The following is a 19373-nucleotide window of genomic DNA, read 5'->3' on the forward strand; positions in this document are numbered from 1 at the left end:
AATAATCATACGATTCAATTCCACGGGCGCCGAGTACTGATGTATGAGTAGAAGTTTTCAAAGGAGGGTAATGTTGCATGGATAATAGTGATTGGGAACAAAGGAATTATAAGTAGAGCCTGAAAAAAATGATATTTTGGGTTGAGGCGATGGATTTGGCCTACCAGGCTCTATATCTACTGGAGGTTTCCGACTGTGAATGGATTTCACATTATTATCAAAAGGGTGTGTACGAATTCATTTAAAATCTGTGAATTCTCAAGAGTTATTATCTTGACCTCTTCTTTGTAATTAAATAGTTGGTAGAACATGTAGCAGTTTTCCTATTTATGAATTGCATATTAGTTCTCCTGGAAAAATGGATAAACTTTTTTCCATCCAAAATTCTGTCCTTTATGTTTAAAAGCTGTTAAAGAAGTTTCAGAGAATCAGACTTTTAATTAAGAAGTTCTGATATGATTGTTATTGAGATCAAGAACAGAAAATAGGTGCTAGTATCCGATTTGCTCAATCTGATCCACCAATAAAGAAATTCTTTTTCTCAAGGGAAAAAGCATGAAAGATTCACATGTTCTCTTTGCTTTAGGATTGAGGGTCACATGGATCACATTAATTTCAAGCATCCAATTCAAATCCGAAGACTAGCTAGTTAGTTAAATAATCTAGAACACTAGACATTGTCGTCGTAGTTCTATTTAATAAACACGATATTGTGGCTTGTTTGATCAATTAGTAATTCAGATAAAATATATCCATTGGTATTATAGTGGGTCATTCGTGGTTAAATATGTACATTGATGTCTTATGTGTTTTTTCAATTGATTATAACCCTAAAAATCTATAGTCATATTAAAATTAAATAGTTTCTGTAATTATATACAAATAGTTGAGGATATTTTGGATATATACATAGTATTTGGATTTATATAGGGGCTTCAACCAGCTAATGCTATAGATGCCATTGATCAGAATGCATGAAATGAAAGGATTGTATTGCACATGTTACTAAACGGTAATCACAATTCATTGGTTTCTACAAAAATAGGGTTTTCACCAAACAAAATAAAGAAGTTTAATTGCTTAATACGGGTATTAGAGGTATGTCCAAAAGAACAAACTTGTTTGACTCTAAAATCACGAATAGCCATCATCAGGCATGCCCAATAATTACTAAATGTGATTAATTACCCGATCAGATTTGTTAATCCAGACAGTTGTATTTGACATCATGGAAGTTAATTCGATTATGTGTCAAACTTATGGCACTGATTATAAGCTAGTTTGACGTTAGCATGCATGACATTTAGCTGAGGTTCTTATTTTCAGGAAAGAGTCAAACTCAAAATGGTCATATGGCTAAAATACCAACGGGATTAAAGTTTGAAATTCAATTACACAGAGTTCCAAATGGTTTTGTAAATTTTTATGCATGTGTAATGGAGACTAAATTTTAATGCAATTAAGCATCATAAATTGTATCAAAAATAATAATAAAAAAAACCCTAGCCCTACAAACCCTTTTGCAAGTAGTCGGTCTTTTCGGATTCATGCTAGTTCTGAGGACTCCTGATCAGCTTTAGGCATGCTAGTTCATATTACATATTTTTTTTGTTATAATTTCAAGACGAAGCTGGGATTACTTCCCTAGCTTTGGCAAAACCTGACACATTTTGCAAATTCAAGAGATGAATCATATATTTGCATGTCTCAAAGGCTCAGGACAAGACGTTAATGCAGGCTTCAAGCAAATAGCCTTTAGCTTCCAGGGTCTCTTTTTGCAGTAATATTCCTTGATCATAACAAATTGCCATGTCTTAGGTCTACACAAATAAGACTCAATATGATTGAATTTACCAGCATATATATGTGTGTGTGTGTGTGTTCTGTATCCACCTACTCTCTATGAATGATGAATATTGCCGTAGTTTGCTAAAGAAATATATTACGTTGTCTAATAAAGTCATGGGCAGTTGAGGATATCGTATCGCAATGTTATTCTTTTATGATCGTACGTGACTGCTCCATTTTGTTTGTGCAGAATTTCGATTAATCCTATGGGCCGACATGGCACTGTGTGGCTGGACACTCTTTGGATCTAGCGTCACTCATATATGTGTGAGCTTCATTTTTTTATCTGTGGCGATGATGGAATTCCTTCTGTTTAAAGATGGAGAGGCCTATCTGCAAGCAAGGAAGAAGCCGTGGGATCGATCAGTTTTTCAAAAGGCTGCCTAAGACGGAGAAAAACGCCTTCCGAATTTGCTGGTTTTGAGGACAGGGTAATCCACAGCCTGAGGACTAGATTAGATTATACTCCGGACGAGTTAATGAATCTAAACCTCAGGATGCAGATTACCCTGATCCTCATGCACCCAATATTACTTTTGTCTTGTGAGGAAAATATATGCATGGAGGAGAGCTATATATAATGTCATGTTGGATTCGTTAATTCGAGATAGTGTCGGGACCGGGTAAATAAACTCGTTATATAAAAATATATACGATAAGGTTCTGTCTCCTTCAATCATTGTGGATTCTGTTCCTTTGTAACCAATAACAAGTCAAGAGCATTTGCTTTTATCAGATTATGATATTTACAAATGATGTAGGCCGAACAATTTGGAGAATTTTTGAACTCTTTGGCTTACTGATGATAAGCTCTATGAATAGCGAAAAGGGCATGTTTTCGCCCTTCATCTGATTACCTTTTATGGCTTCTGCACCTCGAATGGATTTTTCATAATCTTGTTTAAGCCATTGCCATCACTTAATAATCTTCTATGATTACCGGAATAAATCCCACATAATATTCCATCCGGATTCGGTTTTTGGCGGTGGTAATTGATTGAAAGCCTTGTTCATGAAGCTAAATGTTCTTGTGCTAGATGAGCAGAATCTGATGCAACTTTCTCTACTTGTTTCAAGTGACACACATGAAACCTCTTGAAATGACAAGATCAATTAGGCTTTCTATCAAATAAAACACTAATGGCATAATAATCAGCGATGGGAAGTGTAATATGAGAAGCAGCCTAAAACAAATATATGAGTAAAAAAAACTAAAAATTTCAAGAAAATTTCGTCACATAAAAGTATATAACCAACCTTCTGTATATCTTCGAAATAATTAAGCTGAAATAAAACAAATACTCATAAATCTGTTTATTTTTTATATGTTGCATTTCATCTTGGATAACTAATTGCTTATGATACACGTGATTTCCTAAATTACCCTTCACATTTGTTGGAGTAAATATCAAGATTCAAGATACCAAATTAAAAAAAAAAACGTAACATTCGAAAAAAATATATCTTAGTTCAGAGAAATATTCTACAATATATAAATATAATAAATTATTCAAACACCACCAGCAAGTTCTGTTGATCAAGCAGCAGTAAATGCAAATTTTGTCAGATTCTTAGCCTGCTGCTCTCGAAGTTTAGGAATGTTCCATAGATAACCAATTCTTAAACAACATCTGTAATTGCAGGGATCAGAACATGAAAAATTGTTATTAAATAATGCAAGAATCCAAGTAAATTTATTGTTTGTAAATTTTCCAGCTGGAATGTCTCACAAATTCCCACAGCAGAAACAGCCACGATTCATTCTGGGTAAGGACCCTGAATTTGTATCTACATGTCTGATATCTGTGCAACCATTAGAATATCATGGCTCCATAATTATCTTATCGGGAAAAAAATGTAACATACTGGACCGACATGCAGATTATTTAATGCAAAACTTAAATTACTGATACACCATTTGAATAAGAAACAGAACAATGCTTTCTTCACGAATCCAAACAGCTCAAAAAAAAAAAAAAAAACTTAGCGTGGACTCCACTGTAAGTGGTGCAACGATAAATAACGAAATTATACTATGTGGTATGATCATCAATATGATGATGTTTCTCAACGCTACGGCTATAGAAACAAATACTTGAAGAGAGATGCAATGACGCGAGACACGATGCTGTACACTGAAAACTTGTGGCAACGACTACAAAGCTTGCTGCCATGAAATACCCGTATGTGTCTAACGAAAAATAATCTACCTAATACTGGTTGTCCTATACTTTAGCCAAAACTGATCTTTGGTTGCTTGCAGAGGGACAAGTTGTGATGCAGATCGAATCACACTCTAACTGAAAGGCGCATGTGATAGAAGCTTCTTCAATGTTTCATATGTCATGAAAACAATTCCGACACTCGGAACAACCTTGTAGTATTCTGGCATGATTCCTCTATATAAACCACGCATCCCTTCAGTACGGATTATTTGTCGAAATATTCCAAACAATCCAGTATTATAAACTCGGGCACGACCAGCAACCCCTTCCAGTTGCTTTCTTCTCCTCACAAGGTCCAATGGGAATGTTGCTGCAATGAACAAGAACATAGAAAAATACATAATGTATTGTTATTCATCAAACAGCCAATTCATTCCATTTATATTACAAAGCCAAAATTTCACAGAAGTCTATTTTACTAACAATTAAAAGATCCGGAGCATTTACAGCCATTCACCTCTAAAGTCACCATGATCAGGTGATCGAAGTTTTGTATCTTATGTGAGCGTATTTCCGTAAATCAGACTCGTTGAGTGTGAAACAAAATCTATTTTTTACAGCGGAAAAAGGGATACTTAAATAGCAAATTGAATTCCAAAATTTGCCCCAGAGACCAGAGCGGTTAAGAAAATCCAAATAGTTATCACTCGACAGTGAATAGTAACAATAATAGCAGACATGTTGCTTCAACTGTTAAATCAAATATGAATTATACTATATGAAACACCAAATGGTCAGAGTCCATATAAGAGTAACAAACGATTACATAATGAAGATAATAAAGATAACTTCAATGTTGCAAACTTAGATCGTGTAAACAAATATATGAGTTACAGATACTCACCTGTTGATGATGCAATGCCAGAAAGACTGCCACAAGCAAGGCTGACCAAAACTGTGGAATGATCGGGCCTATAGAAAATCAAAGTTTCATTAGTAAAAACATGCTAATAAAGGACACTCCAGTTTACGCTCTCACAAATATTACTTTCTTTTACCTCAAGGAATGCCAATAAGATCGCAAACTCTCATAAACTGAAAAGCTTATGGCTATACTGGGTCCAACACCCTGCAGTAACAAGGAAGGAAAATAAATGAACATGGAATTATCCAAATGCATCTATCTGGAATTAAACAATTGTATCTAAGTTAAAAAAGTGATAAATATGCAAAACTTACCAATAATGTTGCTCCCATTCCCTTGTATAGACCAAAAAAGCCTTCATCTCTGCAGATGGTAAGGAGTGCATGTCTTATTCCCTGATAGTATACAGCATTCCTCTGCAGATTCACAGACGATATTAGTCAAGACTCCATGAAATTAATCACAACAAATAGATTGACAGAGAATGGATAAAATGGGACATGGAATTTACTGCTTCAACCCACCCCTTATCACGTAAAAAGACCAACTACATAATATATATGGTGCCAAACCAGAAAAAGAAATCACTAGTGCACCAAAATCAACCACACATCAACTAGCATACTTGATGATTGCTGATAACTAAAACGCATTTTTCATTCATCATTTCACTCAGTGACACAGGATATGGTTTCCTTTGCTGTTTGTTAACTTCTTATTATTGTTTTTATAGTATTCTGGATAATAGGGAGGGATGGGTACCACAAAAACCTGATGCACAGTCAGAAGCAATAGAAATGTATGTCACCAAAGTCAAATCGATAATTGGAAAGGATTGATATCCTGCCACTGCAACACTAAGTGAGTCCCAAACACCCAGTAACCGCAAAAAAATTTCTTTATACCTGTGCCGCGAGCCGTGTTCTTACAAGATCCAACGGATAAGTGGCAGAAGCAGCTGTTATTCCTGCCAAACCACCACCAACAAAATGCACAAAAATATCTGAACTTGCATTTTTCCCACGTCTGTTAAGGCAAGGAATGGATTTCAAGATCTGCGAAATGTTTTAACTTGAGTGAAAAAGTCGTGTGAATAGCTGCATAATCAGTCAATTACATCATTTAACTGCATTAAAACTGCAGTGAACATCACATAAGTACTCACACTCTTGTACTGCTCGTAGGCATAAAAATTGACTGCAGTGTAAGGAAGCCGGTGAGCAATTGTAACCAAATTCCCCTTCCAAAAGGCCCTAAATCCTTCTTCATTAACAATCCGTGCCGCTTCTCTCCATATGGAAGGCTTACTCATCACTGCAACATCTGAGTGCATACCTTGCACCTTAAAAGATATACCAAAAAAAATTATTTTTACATGAAAAAGAAAAAAGGAAGTTAATCACAACAAACTAAGAATAGCTGGTGCGTATCACTCCAACAACAGGCGCTATAATCCACTATCTCTAGCCTTTTATACTAAAGAAACCGCAAATAAGTTTCCCAGTGAAGTCGGAATTCAAGCGAAGTCGCTTTAAACACATTTACAAAGTTTAGAATGCGTATTCATACACCTGACATTGTATGGGACCAAATTTAGCATCAAATTCAAGCTCAGACAGATAACTCTTCCTTATATTAAAATAGTTCGTGTGGACCATTCGATTTATTTATTTTTTGTCGACAAATAGATAACATTCTTCCTTAGATTCTCAACAATGAAATTTGGGGTTAAAAAAAAGATAAAAAAAAGCACAAAATTTACAGAATAAAATAGCAAATGAACCTGAAACAGAATCGTGAGACGGGCTAGAGGAGCAGTACAGGTCTTGCTGAAAGCTCCGGCGATTCCACCTGCGAGGAGCTGCTGTACCGTGCCAATCTGTGGTATAGGCCGCTGTTGCGGCTGAGGAGGAGGTTGCGGAGTCGGTGTCCTCGAGTGGTGACATTGAAGAAATTCCCTCGTGGCAGAGCCGCCGTCCACCCCCACTCTAGCTTCCATATTTTCTCAATAAATCAACTACTACACCAAAATCAGGACTATAGATATCGAATTCTGTCAATTTTACAAAGAACCATCCGCTATCGGAATGATTTTGGACATTTGTCAGCGGATATGGATGGAGAATAAACCCCTATAAGCAAAAACCCTAATTGGAAGGTTTTGTATTTGTTTGGAATCGGTAGACGAATATTACTGGGAATATAATAATTACTGCCTAGATTTCTGCGTACTTTGAACGGGTAGAAAAAGCGGTATTCATCTATTTTGAAAAAAAACTAAGGAAAAGAAAAAGCGTCCTGCTCATTTTTAATGCTTTGGAGTGAAAAACGTGTAATGTCACCGACAACATTGGGCCCAATTAATTAGACATTGTCCAAGTCATTCGTTAGGCCCAATAAATAAAACAGATGTCGGAACCAAATTCCTCCATATTTACAGAAAACTAAGTAATAATTAAAATTTTCTAGAAATTATTTGGATTCCTTATAATTTATTTAGAACAAACCATTTATATATGTATATATATATATATAGAGAGAGAAAAACTAACTAATAATTAAAATTTTCTAGAAATTATTTGGATTCCTTATAATTTATTTAGAGACGACAATTTATATATGTATATAGAGTAGGTCTCATGTGAGACCGTCTCACGGATCACAATATGTGAGACGGGTCAACCCTACCCATATTCACAATAAAAAGTAATACTCTTAGCATAAAAAGTAATACTTTTTCATGGATTATCCAAATAAAGATCTGTCTCACAAAATACGACCTGTGATACCGTCTCACACAAGTTTTTGCCATGTATCTATACTATTTTATTAAGTTTGAGACATTTAGAATAACTAATTTTGGTGTCATGGTCTGTTTTAACAATTATATATATTAATAAAATGTTAAAATTTTAATGTAAGTTATATGTAGTTCAGCGGATAGAGTCATTGTTTCTTGGGGTTTAGTTCATACGTTCAATTCTCACTGAAGTTATTTTTAAAATCATATGAATTATAAAAAAAAATATTATACAAGGGTAAACTCGATGCTACCTGTGGGGGCACTGCCCCACAAGATCTCAGCCATTCATTTTACATGATGATTAAATTTAGGCCTTTGATCACCTCATGGAGTGTATGTGTGTTTAAATCTGGACCTTTGATCACCTAATAGGGGCAATGCCTCACAAGGTAGGATGAAATGAACCATTTATCAATCGTTACAACGATGTTATTATTTCCTTCTATTACCAACTATTTTCGTATTCTTAGCAGAAATACACTTTATATATATAGATCATTGTGAATATATATAAATAAATATAAAAAAGTTTGCTATCCCACAAATTTTAAATATCTAGCAAGAATTATTGGGTTGTGATTTCATCAAATAATGGCCAAAATAGCATAAGATTCGATGACAGATCCAGCCAAGTGACTAGATTCACATTCCAAAAGGGCAAGTGCACTTGTTATACGACAAATTAAGTGATTTCTTTTGTTAAATATAGTGATTAAGCCATGGAAAAATAGCTAACAAAATATACCCAACATAAATAAACAGAGAATTATGTGTATAAAAAAGAAAATTGTAGTCAATTGGTTTTGATTTCTAAAATTTATTGAGTTTGTTTTGTAGTGTATTAATAATGGGTATTTGGCTGGAAAGTCGCAGCATATGATTATGAAGCCTGCCAATAATAGCATACTATGCATAGGCCTTACCTTTATACTGTACCCTCCACAATTGCGGGGCACTCGACTTTGAGCGCAATGACCCATACTAGCTAGATTTTCAACTATCTAATTTACTAGTATATAATATATTTTGTAAATATTATTTTTTAAAATTAAATTTTAAAATAAAATTTTAAGATCACCCGTCCTCACAAGACGTATAAATTACTTGAAATAAAATAATTATAATTTGAAATAGCAAATTTATTTGTACCAGTCCCTTAGTTGGGTCAATGAGATTGTTAGGATAAATAATATTGCGATCGTTAAAATTTTGATTAAGATATGAAAATGTGTTAAATAAATAACTCTCATAAAATTATGAATTACAATTATGTCAAACAAGTACACAAGATTACAAGCAAACATTAAATTTGATATGATTATTAAACAATAGCTTCGCTATTTTGTCTACCCAACGTACTCGCATCCATGTCCACCAATTGGATAATACCATTTATTAGAAGTATAATGGAATATGGTGGATAGACATCATATTAAAACTGTATTAAATGACAGCTTTGATGTATTGTACACTCATTGTGTCTTACTCTATATCCACCAATGAAGTGATTCATTGGAGGTACAATTTCGATACGTTTAATAACATCTAATAAATAAATGTTATCTTATTATCAACATGAATATTGACAACATATCAAAATGTATAAAACAATATAACCTTGACAACCAAATCTAACCCAACCTTAAAACAAGCTTTTTGATAGTGATGCGGTTAAAATAAATGAGTCGCGTAGACTGCACATGCGAGATCCGGCTGATTAGTAACTGGTCCACTTGGTCCGTAAACGAGCTCACCTGGTTGATAAACGGATCCCCATAGACGATATACAATTAATTTGCGAGGCGCCACCTGCGTCACAAGCACTCGTTAAGTGAGCGTCGGGAGAGCTCCCGACGTAGACACTCCGACGCTCAAGTCAGTAAGCAGTTCAAAGAAAACTAAGAGAACTAAAGAACTTTTATAAAAATGAGGGCATACCTTGAATTGTGTGGGAGTTCTTACATTTATAGATTCTCAGGAATGCTTGATGGGCTTGGGCTTTCACAAACACAATCTAAATTCTGGGCCTCAATAATGTTAAAACTAAATAAATAGGCTTATTAAATTGGATTTATTCTTATTAATCCAACAAATAATTAATTGAATTGGATTAAATAAGTATATTGGACTTGTACCTATCAGATGGGTTATAAAACAAGCACATGATATATAAACAAACTTACACATCAACCTAGCTCTTGGAGACGGGTGTTGGGGACGGGAGAACAAAAGATCACATTGATCTAATAATTTTATCTTCAAATTTCCCATTTTTAAAGCTCCTTAATACTTACTCCTACCAATATCACTTCTGAAAACTTCGACTTCTCAAGTTTATGATATAGCCAATTCCTTCTACATCCGGGTTTAGTACGCGATGATTTTGCCCATGTATCGCAACGAAGTAAGATCATGTGATAGTCACTCGAAAATATATTTTACTTATCGGATCAAGCCATATAAAAGATTATAAACATTATTCTATAAAATTAGACGTTGTTCGCCGAAAAAATTTCCATATTAACTACCTATAAACGAGAAGAATTGTAGGTAACATCGACTTTCACGAGGTTATGTTCATGAATTCGAACTAAAACACAACAAACAACCAAAAAAAAAGTAATATAAAATAAAATATGATACCAGGGTCGTTGAATAAAGCAAGTTAAAGAATATAAATTTCCATATAGTATTAATAATGTATCTACATTTCGACTTGACAGAAGGACTTCATCCGGCGTCTCATATAGGTACACAGTATAAGTTTTGCTGTCACAATTTGTATCGAATGGAATGGGATCATAAAATTTTTTTGGTAAATAAAAGTGTATATAATATAATTAAAAGTTTCATATAATTATATATGTTAAACAGATCGATATGCTACATATTTAAGATGTAAATCAATAATTTTGAAAAAAAAAATAGAGTCGAATAAGAGATTGGTCTCACAAGATTAACACGTTAATCGGTCTCGTAAGATTTTTTTTACAATAATACATTTGTTTTAATAAAACAGCATTCGAATATAAGTATTCTAAAAGTGAAATATTATTGATAGAAGAAATACGTATGCGATATTTTACGACTGAATGAAGGGGGGAAAAGGTGGAACCTTGGGTGCATCGAACGACGCTAAATTCGGGGGGGATTTATGGAAAGGGGAAGCAAAAGATACTGGTGAGCAGTGAGGACTGATACTCTTTAAATTCCAGAGATGGGAGTTGGGTACCCCAACACCCACCCACTCACCCCCCCCCCCCCCCCCACTCTGGTCTTGCTTTTAGACTCGCCACAAATTATTATTCACTGACTACCAATTAATACTTTTGCTGTACGATTGAGAAAAATGGCGTGTACATGACGACAATTTCACTCCCCCAACATATATACCGACCCCGTAGAAAAACCCTCTAGTATACATTTTAATTATGAATTATTCACACACAAAAAATTATGGTTTTTAAAAATATAATATTTACCATATATATTAAACATTTATTACTATTGGAAAAGAAATTATATTTTCTATAGATATTAGAAACCGAATCATACATCAAACCAACAATCTTCCTCCGTGATATTGGCTTTGATATTATTTATAAGACCAAACATTTATTGTTTTATCAAAAATCACGGTCCACCGTAAAAATCAATCTCAAATCTTAAAAGTTGTACCGAACAAAAATAATTATTCTATCCAATAATTGTGTACTAAAACAAGTAATTATTTGTGAAAGAATATTCATGAAAATAGATAAAATTAAATTAGCGACTAGAAAATTTAGATGAGATTTAGTGTCAGCGAACTAGAGTACTGACACAACACGTGGACGTAATTAAACTAAATTCTAATCTTCAATCATATCATCATTACATCACTTATTAATTAATTATCCCCCCTATCGAATAGCATTTTCCTTATATTAAAAAATAAATAATTTAGGATTATTATATTATATGAATTAAAATACAGGAAATCGATGAAAAATCTTCAATCAAAATATTTCTTTGGGTTCACTCTCTATTCACAATATTGTGGTACTATGTCATACAAAATGTAATATACTTCATGTGGAAATGTGGTACTAAAAAAATACTCAGGAACTGAATACAAAAAAAATTGACGGTCCGGAGACTGAAGGTCAATTTCTCGATTAAAATATATACTTATATCTTTCGATTATTCCGCAGCCTTATTTATTAGGACCAGTACTTGGTCACGTCAATGACAGTGATTTTAAAAAATAAAGAAAATAATGGAATGAAGCTTGTCTTGTGTTAACGTGTTTATATTTTATTGGAACTTTTTTTTTTTGAAGTATATTGTATTGCAACTCATTTTTAAAGTAATTTTTAAAGTATCTTGTGGATATGATAATTGGGAATTGGGGTGACGTTTAGTAAAATAATATATAATCATGATGGGCACAAAAAGGAAAAATAAAAGAGAAAAATGTATTATCGTCTTATGATTGTATTTAAAACAATTAATTAGATATGCAAACAAGCATTTTTTTGAAACTTTTGAGTGAAGTTCTTGAATTTGTTTTAAAATTGATAAAACTACAAATAATTGGATCGAGGTTGAGGACTACAATTCTACAAATAAATAGGTAGAATAAGTAATTAAATTGTTAATAAAATTTAAAAGGTAAAAATCATTTTAACATATATGTCATAAGTTATAGTTAATTTTGATGGGTACAATCCCAATATAATTATTTAATCCGACTCGATTAATTATTTGTTGGATTAACAAGAGTAAGTCCAATTTAATAAGCCTAATTCAATTAATTATTCGTGTAGTTTAACATTATTGATGTCAAGAATTTGGATGATACTTGCGAGAGCCCAAACCCTAAACACTCTTAAAAATTTATAAATAGAGGAACTCTCACACAATTTGGGGATATCATTTTTTATAGAAGTTCTTTAGTTCTCTGAGTTTTCTTTTAATTGCTTACTGACTTGAGCGTCAGAGTGTCTATGTTGGAAGCTCTCCAGACGCCCACTTAACGAGTCGTGACGCAAGTGACGTCCCACAAATTAACTGTATATTTGCTACGTGGATCTGTTTACTAGTCAAGTGAGCTCATTTATCGATCAAATGGACAAATTTGCTAACTAGTCGGATCAGACTTTCACAATATATGTGACTCGTTAATTTTGGTTGCATCAAATTTAATTTAATTTATACGGCCAAAGATTAAAATAATGAATATATTTATGAAGAATGAAGCTTTTTCTTTCAATCAATCATTTCAATTTATCAATGATAAAGTATGAACCTCGAAAGAAGTGATACGCTATAAAAGCTACTCTTTGTTTGGCGGATAGAGAAAGTATAGGCAACCCAAAACTTAGCTCTACGTACAATTTATCGCACGTCATTGAATTCTCTCATTTTAACTTTTTAAAAAATAAAACTTTTAGATTAATAATCGGTAGTTGTCTAACTTGGAAATTATATACATGAACTTAGAGAACTTTCATCTTTTCAATTAGTTTTCAAAATTGAGTTAGATTTAAATATCAATTTTAATAAGGTCTCGGAGTCAGGTTTCTAACAAGTTTCATCATTATGTGTTGGTTTAGTCATAGTTAAATCATCTGTCTTGGCTTAAACTTCATATTTTAGATATTCATTCTTATACGTGAGGAGTAAGTAGTTATCTCAAATTGGTTGGTTAAATTATTCGGAGATTACATGTAAGGATTTGAACAATCATCTTCCTTTAAAATTAGCTTTCGAGATTGAATTAAGTTCATATATCTAATTAACTTCAAATGTCAATTTTACCAATATAATTTCATCCCTTTATATAAATAAATTCATTTGCCTTATTTATTGTTATTTATAGACCACATAAAGTGCAAATAATACGACAAAATTAATTTCACCCCATAAGCATAAATAAAAATAATTAATTATATTTATGGGATTTATATTCAATTTTACCATATTCATAGCTGCATATTATCGTCCGCTAATCCGGAGAGTACATAACAGTTATTATATATTACAAACAGTGAAAATTATTATAAATATATTATATTCAATTAATTTTTTTTATCCAAATCTCCTTATTAAAGTTTTAAATATAATATTACAACACAATTTATTTGGTCTTAAAATCTTTTTAAAGTTGGCCACTCAAACAAAATATATATATATATATATATATATATATATATATATATATATAAATAATAAATTAGGGCATCCGATATAATTTTCAAAAACTTGAAAACATGACTCTTCTGAAGTTTTAACAGCTAAAGTTATATAATTTTGGAAGTTACGAAAATACGAATCCTTGTGATAAAAAGTCACGAAATTATTTTTCCCGACATGAAATAATTTCGAATGTGATTTTTTAATAATATAATATCGACTGAATTTGTCCACATTCCACGCCCAATTTTTTTTGAAAAAATCCGAACTAATAATAATCAATAGAATCGAAAGAGTTTTTATTTATTTTGATATCACTTTGCTGTAATTAATTATTTACAATATTGAATTATGAATCCGATTCAAATAATTGATGACATTAAATTGAAAATTCCCAAAAGTGAAATTAATTGTTTGTATTTTTTGTGTTCGGAAAGTAATAAAAATATGTAGTATTAAATTGCTATAATTGGAAACGTATGTCACAATTACAAAAGCACAAAAATAGTTTGTTATCAAAATTAGAAGTTTGAAATAGAAATAAATTTTACAATATAGTTTAAAAAAATTAAACATTCTATCCAATTCCAAGTTGAACGGTCGGACAAGAAATAATATTATTACGTACCAAACATGAGTACATATGAAATAAAGATAAATTAAAGTACCTCATACCTAATTTATTAAATTTCAGGTTACAACTTGTCGAATGATTTGATATAAGAAGGAAAAAAAATAATTAAACATGTGTATAATGGTATTATCATTTATAGAAAACTTAATGTCAGATGTCAACAAAATTTTGCCAAATCTTTATTCTTAACCAAAACACGACTGTATAATAATAAACTCTAATGGCAAGTAAATTTGTATCAAAAATTTGTTCTGTAAACTGGGAAAAATTATGTATAATTATATCTAATGAGTAGGTCTTTCGTGAGACGGTCTCACGAATCTTTATCTGTGAGACGGTCAGTCCTACCGATATTCATAATAAAAAGTAATAATCTTAGCATAACAAGTAATACTTTTTATGGAAGACCCAAATAAGATATCTGTCGACCCATAAGACCGTCTCAAACAAATTTTTGTCATATTCAATTGTCAACTATTTGTTCTATCTTAAAAATCCTAATGTATTTATGTAGACATTAGTATTGGACACACTTCAAGAGTGATAAATAATAAATAAATATTTAAGTAATGGAAGTAATCACTATATATATATTTTTATAAAATGTGAAATAAATTATAATATGAAATATTATAATTTAAAATAGAAGAGCGTTCATTAATAGAGACTGAATCTGCTGCATTCATGAGTGAGTGAAAGGCAGTGTCTCTCTCCCACACTCACACACACAGAGTCTCAGACAGAGAAACTGATACAAAAGATGCAGTACTTTCACTATTCAACGTCGGAACTGTGTGGATTTTGTCTGCTAATAATCCTGTGCCAGGAAGAAAGGAAAAATAGATAGATCAAACATCACTCTCTCCCATATAATAATATGTATATATATTTCTTTTCTTTTGAGTTTCAGAAAAATAAATAAAGCTAAAGAAAAGATATAGAAACACGCACAGCCTTTGCTTCTATCTTCTCTTTCACTGTTGCTCGCCTTTTTCATCTCTTTAAACTCCATCTTTTTTCCTACGATAATCTATTTTCTTTTCCTTTCCTTTTCCACACTCCATATTATTACTACAGAAAGATTCCTATCTAGCAACAGTACTTAAGAGTACTACCGCTTATGGCTGAAGGATTTGAGCCTTATCATGTCCCACAACAAAGCAGAAGAGATAAGCTGAGAGTAAATCCACAAGGGTGCGTAGATAGCCATCTTTTAGCGTGCGCGCCTCTGGTCGTCCCACTCTACGATCCATCGCTCATCTCTGCGGATTTGATCAGCTGTGCTGCTAACCAGCACCACCGGCAAGGTTTCGATCTTCAGGCCAGCGGTGCCAGCGCCGGTGCTAAAGAAGAGGGTGTGAATTTGATGAGTTATGTGGGCGGAATGAATATTATCAGTGGTGCAGCGGCGGCTGCTGCTTCGTCTTCTTCAGCCTCAACGAATCATATGCTTGTAGATCCGCAGCTGTCTGTGCAGATAAACCCTAGCACTATTCATGATATCAATGGCGGCCCTTTTGTCTACCCACACGTCAATTATAGGCCAGTTCTTGATCAGTCTTTTCATGGAAATGAAGTGGTGGTGTATACCCGTGAGCCCAATAGTAACTGCGCAGCAGCAGCAAGTGGTCAAAGCTTGTCTTTGTCGTTATCTTCGAACCATAATAATAATCTCCCACTGGAGCTGAATCTGCAGAGATATGACTCTACGATGTTGGGTAACAGCAAGGTGGGTGGAGGGTATTTTGTTACTGGAAATGGTGGTTCTTCAACACAATTGTCTAGAAGTTCAGTGCCTTTGGGTCCCTTTACTGGTTATGCTTCAGTGTTGAAAGGATCAAGATTCTTGAAGCCTGCGCATCAGTTGCTGGAGGAGCTTTGTGATGTGGGTAGGGGGATTTTCGCGGATAAAATCGCGGTTGATTCATCTTTGCTGGAACCGCCATTGGAAAGCTTGAGTGGAAATGGAGTTGATGATAACTCTTCACTGAATTGCAGTGATGGGGGTGAACAAACTAGGAACAAATCAAGATTACTTTCAATGCTTGATGAGGTATTTATCATAACTATGTTCTTTTTTAAATTATTTTCTTATTAAATTTTAGCTTTGATGTATCTATTTTCTGGTCTTTTCAGGTTATCCTAGACACTGTGTCTAAATATAACCAAGTTTAGTTAGGCTTTTTCAAGGGCCTTAACACCATTGTGTACAAGTATGAATTAGTGGCCAGGAAAAATAATTTAACTTTGATTATGTGTCACAGAAATTATCTTTAGTGCTTGATATCTGAAATATAAACAGTACAGATTCCGACATCATGCATAGTTTGGGAAAGTTATGGATGTGAACAAAGATTAGGACAGCAAAGTGTCAGAAAACCCAAGAGCATTGGCTGAGCCATAATTTTCGTTTAGGGACTAAATTATCTTTATGTATATAGATGAATCTAGAAATATTTAAAAATGGGAGCAGACGATATTGTTGATAATATTTACCAAGATTGTAAAGATATCGAAGGAATAATTGAATTGAATTAAAAGCGTTTAAGGCCTTAAGCCTGTTTAATATTTTAAATCATTCTTAAAACATTTGAATTATAAGCTGAAGACACGATAATAATACTACGGTTTGGTGATGTTGTGCCCCTTATCTTTAAATTTTTCGAAGTGGAGAATATGATTCTGTCTGTTTAGCATATTTGTAGTACTTATAAGCAATACATTCTTTAACATTAAAAAGTTATTTATCCTAAGTACTCTGATAGATTTCCTCATAGAACATGATGTATCTTATGATTTACATACTTTAAACATGATGTATCTTATGATTTACATACTTTAACCAATTTACTTGTAAATTCATTAGGTTTATAAAAGGTACAAGCAATATTACCAGCAAATGCATGCGGTTTTCACTTCATTTGAATCTGTTGCCGGATTAAGCAGTGCTGCTCCATTTGCAAGTTTGGCTATAAAGGCTATGGCCAAACATTTCAAGTGTTTGAAAAATGCCATAATGGATCAGTTGCATTTCGCCAATAAATCACAAGGCAAAGCGAATAATGATAGAGATGAAACTCAAAGATTTGAAAATTTGGGAAGGGGGACGTTTGGCCAACGGCCATTTCATAGTTCGGGATTCGTGGATCAACCAGTATGGCGACCACAACGTGGGCTTCCTGAGCGTGCTGTCACGGTCCTTAGGGCCTGGTTGTTCGAGCACTTCCTGCACCCGTAAGAATTGCTCGTGCATTAAAAATCGCACCACAACCTCAATTTTTTTGCGGCTTATTATGTTCATTTACATTTTTCTTATGCATATCGTGTTTCTCTTACATACTGATCGATTTTGTTACTAAAATAGTTATCCAACTGACACGGACAAACTAATGTTAGCAAAACAGACAGGTCTCTCGAGGAATCAAGTACGATTCTTTAATTTCCCTTGCTATCAATTTCTATTTATATTTATATATGCTGTAGCTAGCTCTAGCGCTTGCTAGCAATTTGTCTTGAGTAACAATGTGTGTGAAACAATTTTTAAAGGCTAGAAGTTTAATTAGAGTGGGGATGGGAAACATAATTATATTCTTTATGTAAGTATTTAATTTTTTTATAAATCTATATGAAACTTGAAGGGGGAAGAGTGCAATTACCCAAGTCAATCCTCCCTAAATTCCCTATTGCATGAAACTCAAGAACTTTTTCTTTTACCTTTGCCTGATGAGTGACGTGTCCTTAAGACGGGAATGCTACGTGTTGCCGTGTCTCAGGTCTCGAACTGGTTTATCAATGCAAGAGTAAGGCTTTGGAAGCCAATGGTGGAGGAGATACACATGCTCGAAACTCGTCAGGGTCAAAAGGCTTCACAATGTGACGATCATCTACCAACAAGTTGTTCTATTGAGTGTGAGAACACTTCCTCCTCCATGCAAAGAAACGTGGAGTTTTCGTTGAAACGAACTCGAAATGACTTAACTGAAGCTCCTACTGGAGTTGAAGGATCAATGAATTTGCCGTTCAACAAGCTGTCGCATAATCCTTACTTGGGTGTCGGTATGAGCAATGTTGGTGGTAGTGGCGGAGTTTCTCTAACTCTTGGCCTTCATCAGAATGGTATGGGATTATCAGAGTCGTACCCGATAACCGCAGCTCGACGTTTCGGCCTGGATGCTCCTGGTGAGGAATACGTAGTTGGTGGATTCGCAGCACATCATCGGCGAATTGGGGGGCAGCTTTTGCATGATTTTCAAGAATCTGGTCATTGAATTGCCCCCTTCCATCGAAGGTACATTACTACTTGCACTTGACATTTATTTGCTTTTTTAATGCGATTCACCCAAATTTCGCATTCGAAATATCTTAAATGCATCTGCTGAACTTTTCATGGACTAAAATCTCATTGCTAATTAATACCTGAAAGCTTCTTCCGCAAAGTCTCTTTTTTACATGTGCGGATTATATAATGTCTACAAGGCTGATAAATTCCTAAAAGCTTACTCGACGTCGATTCTCCTTTACTCGCGGGGATCGACGGTATTATTGTCTTATAGATATCCTTTATCAAAGTATTCAAAGAAGCCAATGGTTTAATCAGCACTGTGTCGATTCTTCTTTGAACATAACATACAGTGGCTATAACTGGTATTATGCGTAGGAATCAATTACTAATGATGTTTTTACGTCTTCTGACAGGTTTATTTTCGACATGTGCTGCGACATAATGTTTGTATTATTGTTAAATTTGGAGGACAGGTGATATTTTGAAGTGCAAATAAGTGACTGCTATTACTAATTAATGCTAAAGGATTCGTTACTTT

General features: G+C 33.6%; 2 protein-coding genes across 2 annotated transcripts; one reads left to right on the forward strand and one right to left on the reverse strand.

Annotated features, from left to right (window-relative positions):
* Window positions 1–3859: 3859 nt before the first annotated feature.
* On the reverse strand, window positions 3860–7153 carry LOC140839883 (uncharacterized). The gene is made up of 7 exons (XM_073206866.1): window positions 6722–7153; window positions 6104–6280; window positions 5844–5993; window positions 5253–5354; window positions 5072–5142; window positions 4918–4985; window positions 3860–4383 (listed from the first exon to the last, which is right to left on the reverse strand). Exons 1-7 carry the CDS (start codon window positions 6935–6937, stop codon window positions 4145–4147), a joined length of 1023 nt encoding a protein of 340 aa, XP_073062967.1. The 5' UTR covers window positions 6938–7153; the 3' UTR covers window positions 3860–4144.
* Window positions 7154–15233: 8080 nt separating this feature from the next.
* Window positions 15234–19369, forward strand: LOC140839884 (BEL1-like homeodomain protein 9). The gene is made up of 5 exons (XM_073206867.1): window positions 15234–16606; window positions 17420–17787; window positions 17918–17978; window positions 18327–18841; window positions 19249–19369. The coding sequence occupies exons 1-4, from the start codon at window positions 15674–15676 to the stop codon at window positions 18819–18821; spliced, it is 1857 nt and encodes a 618-aa protein (XP_073062968.1). The 5' UTR covers window positions 15234–15673; the 3' UTR covers window positions 18822–18841; window positions 19249–19369.
* Window positions 19370–19373: the final 4 nt, after the last annotated feature.

Source organism: Primulina eburnea, chromosome 8 (assembly GCF_022965805.1).
Source record: "Primulina eburnea isolate SZY01 chromosome 8, ASM2296580v1, whole genome shotgun sequence".
Classification (NCBI taxonomy): Eukaryota; Viridiplantae; Streptophyta; class Magnoliopsida; order Lamiales; family Gesneriaceae; genus Primulina; species Primulina eburnea.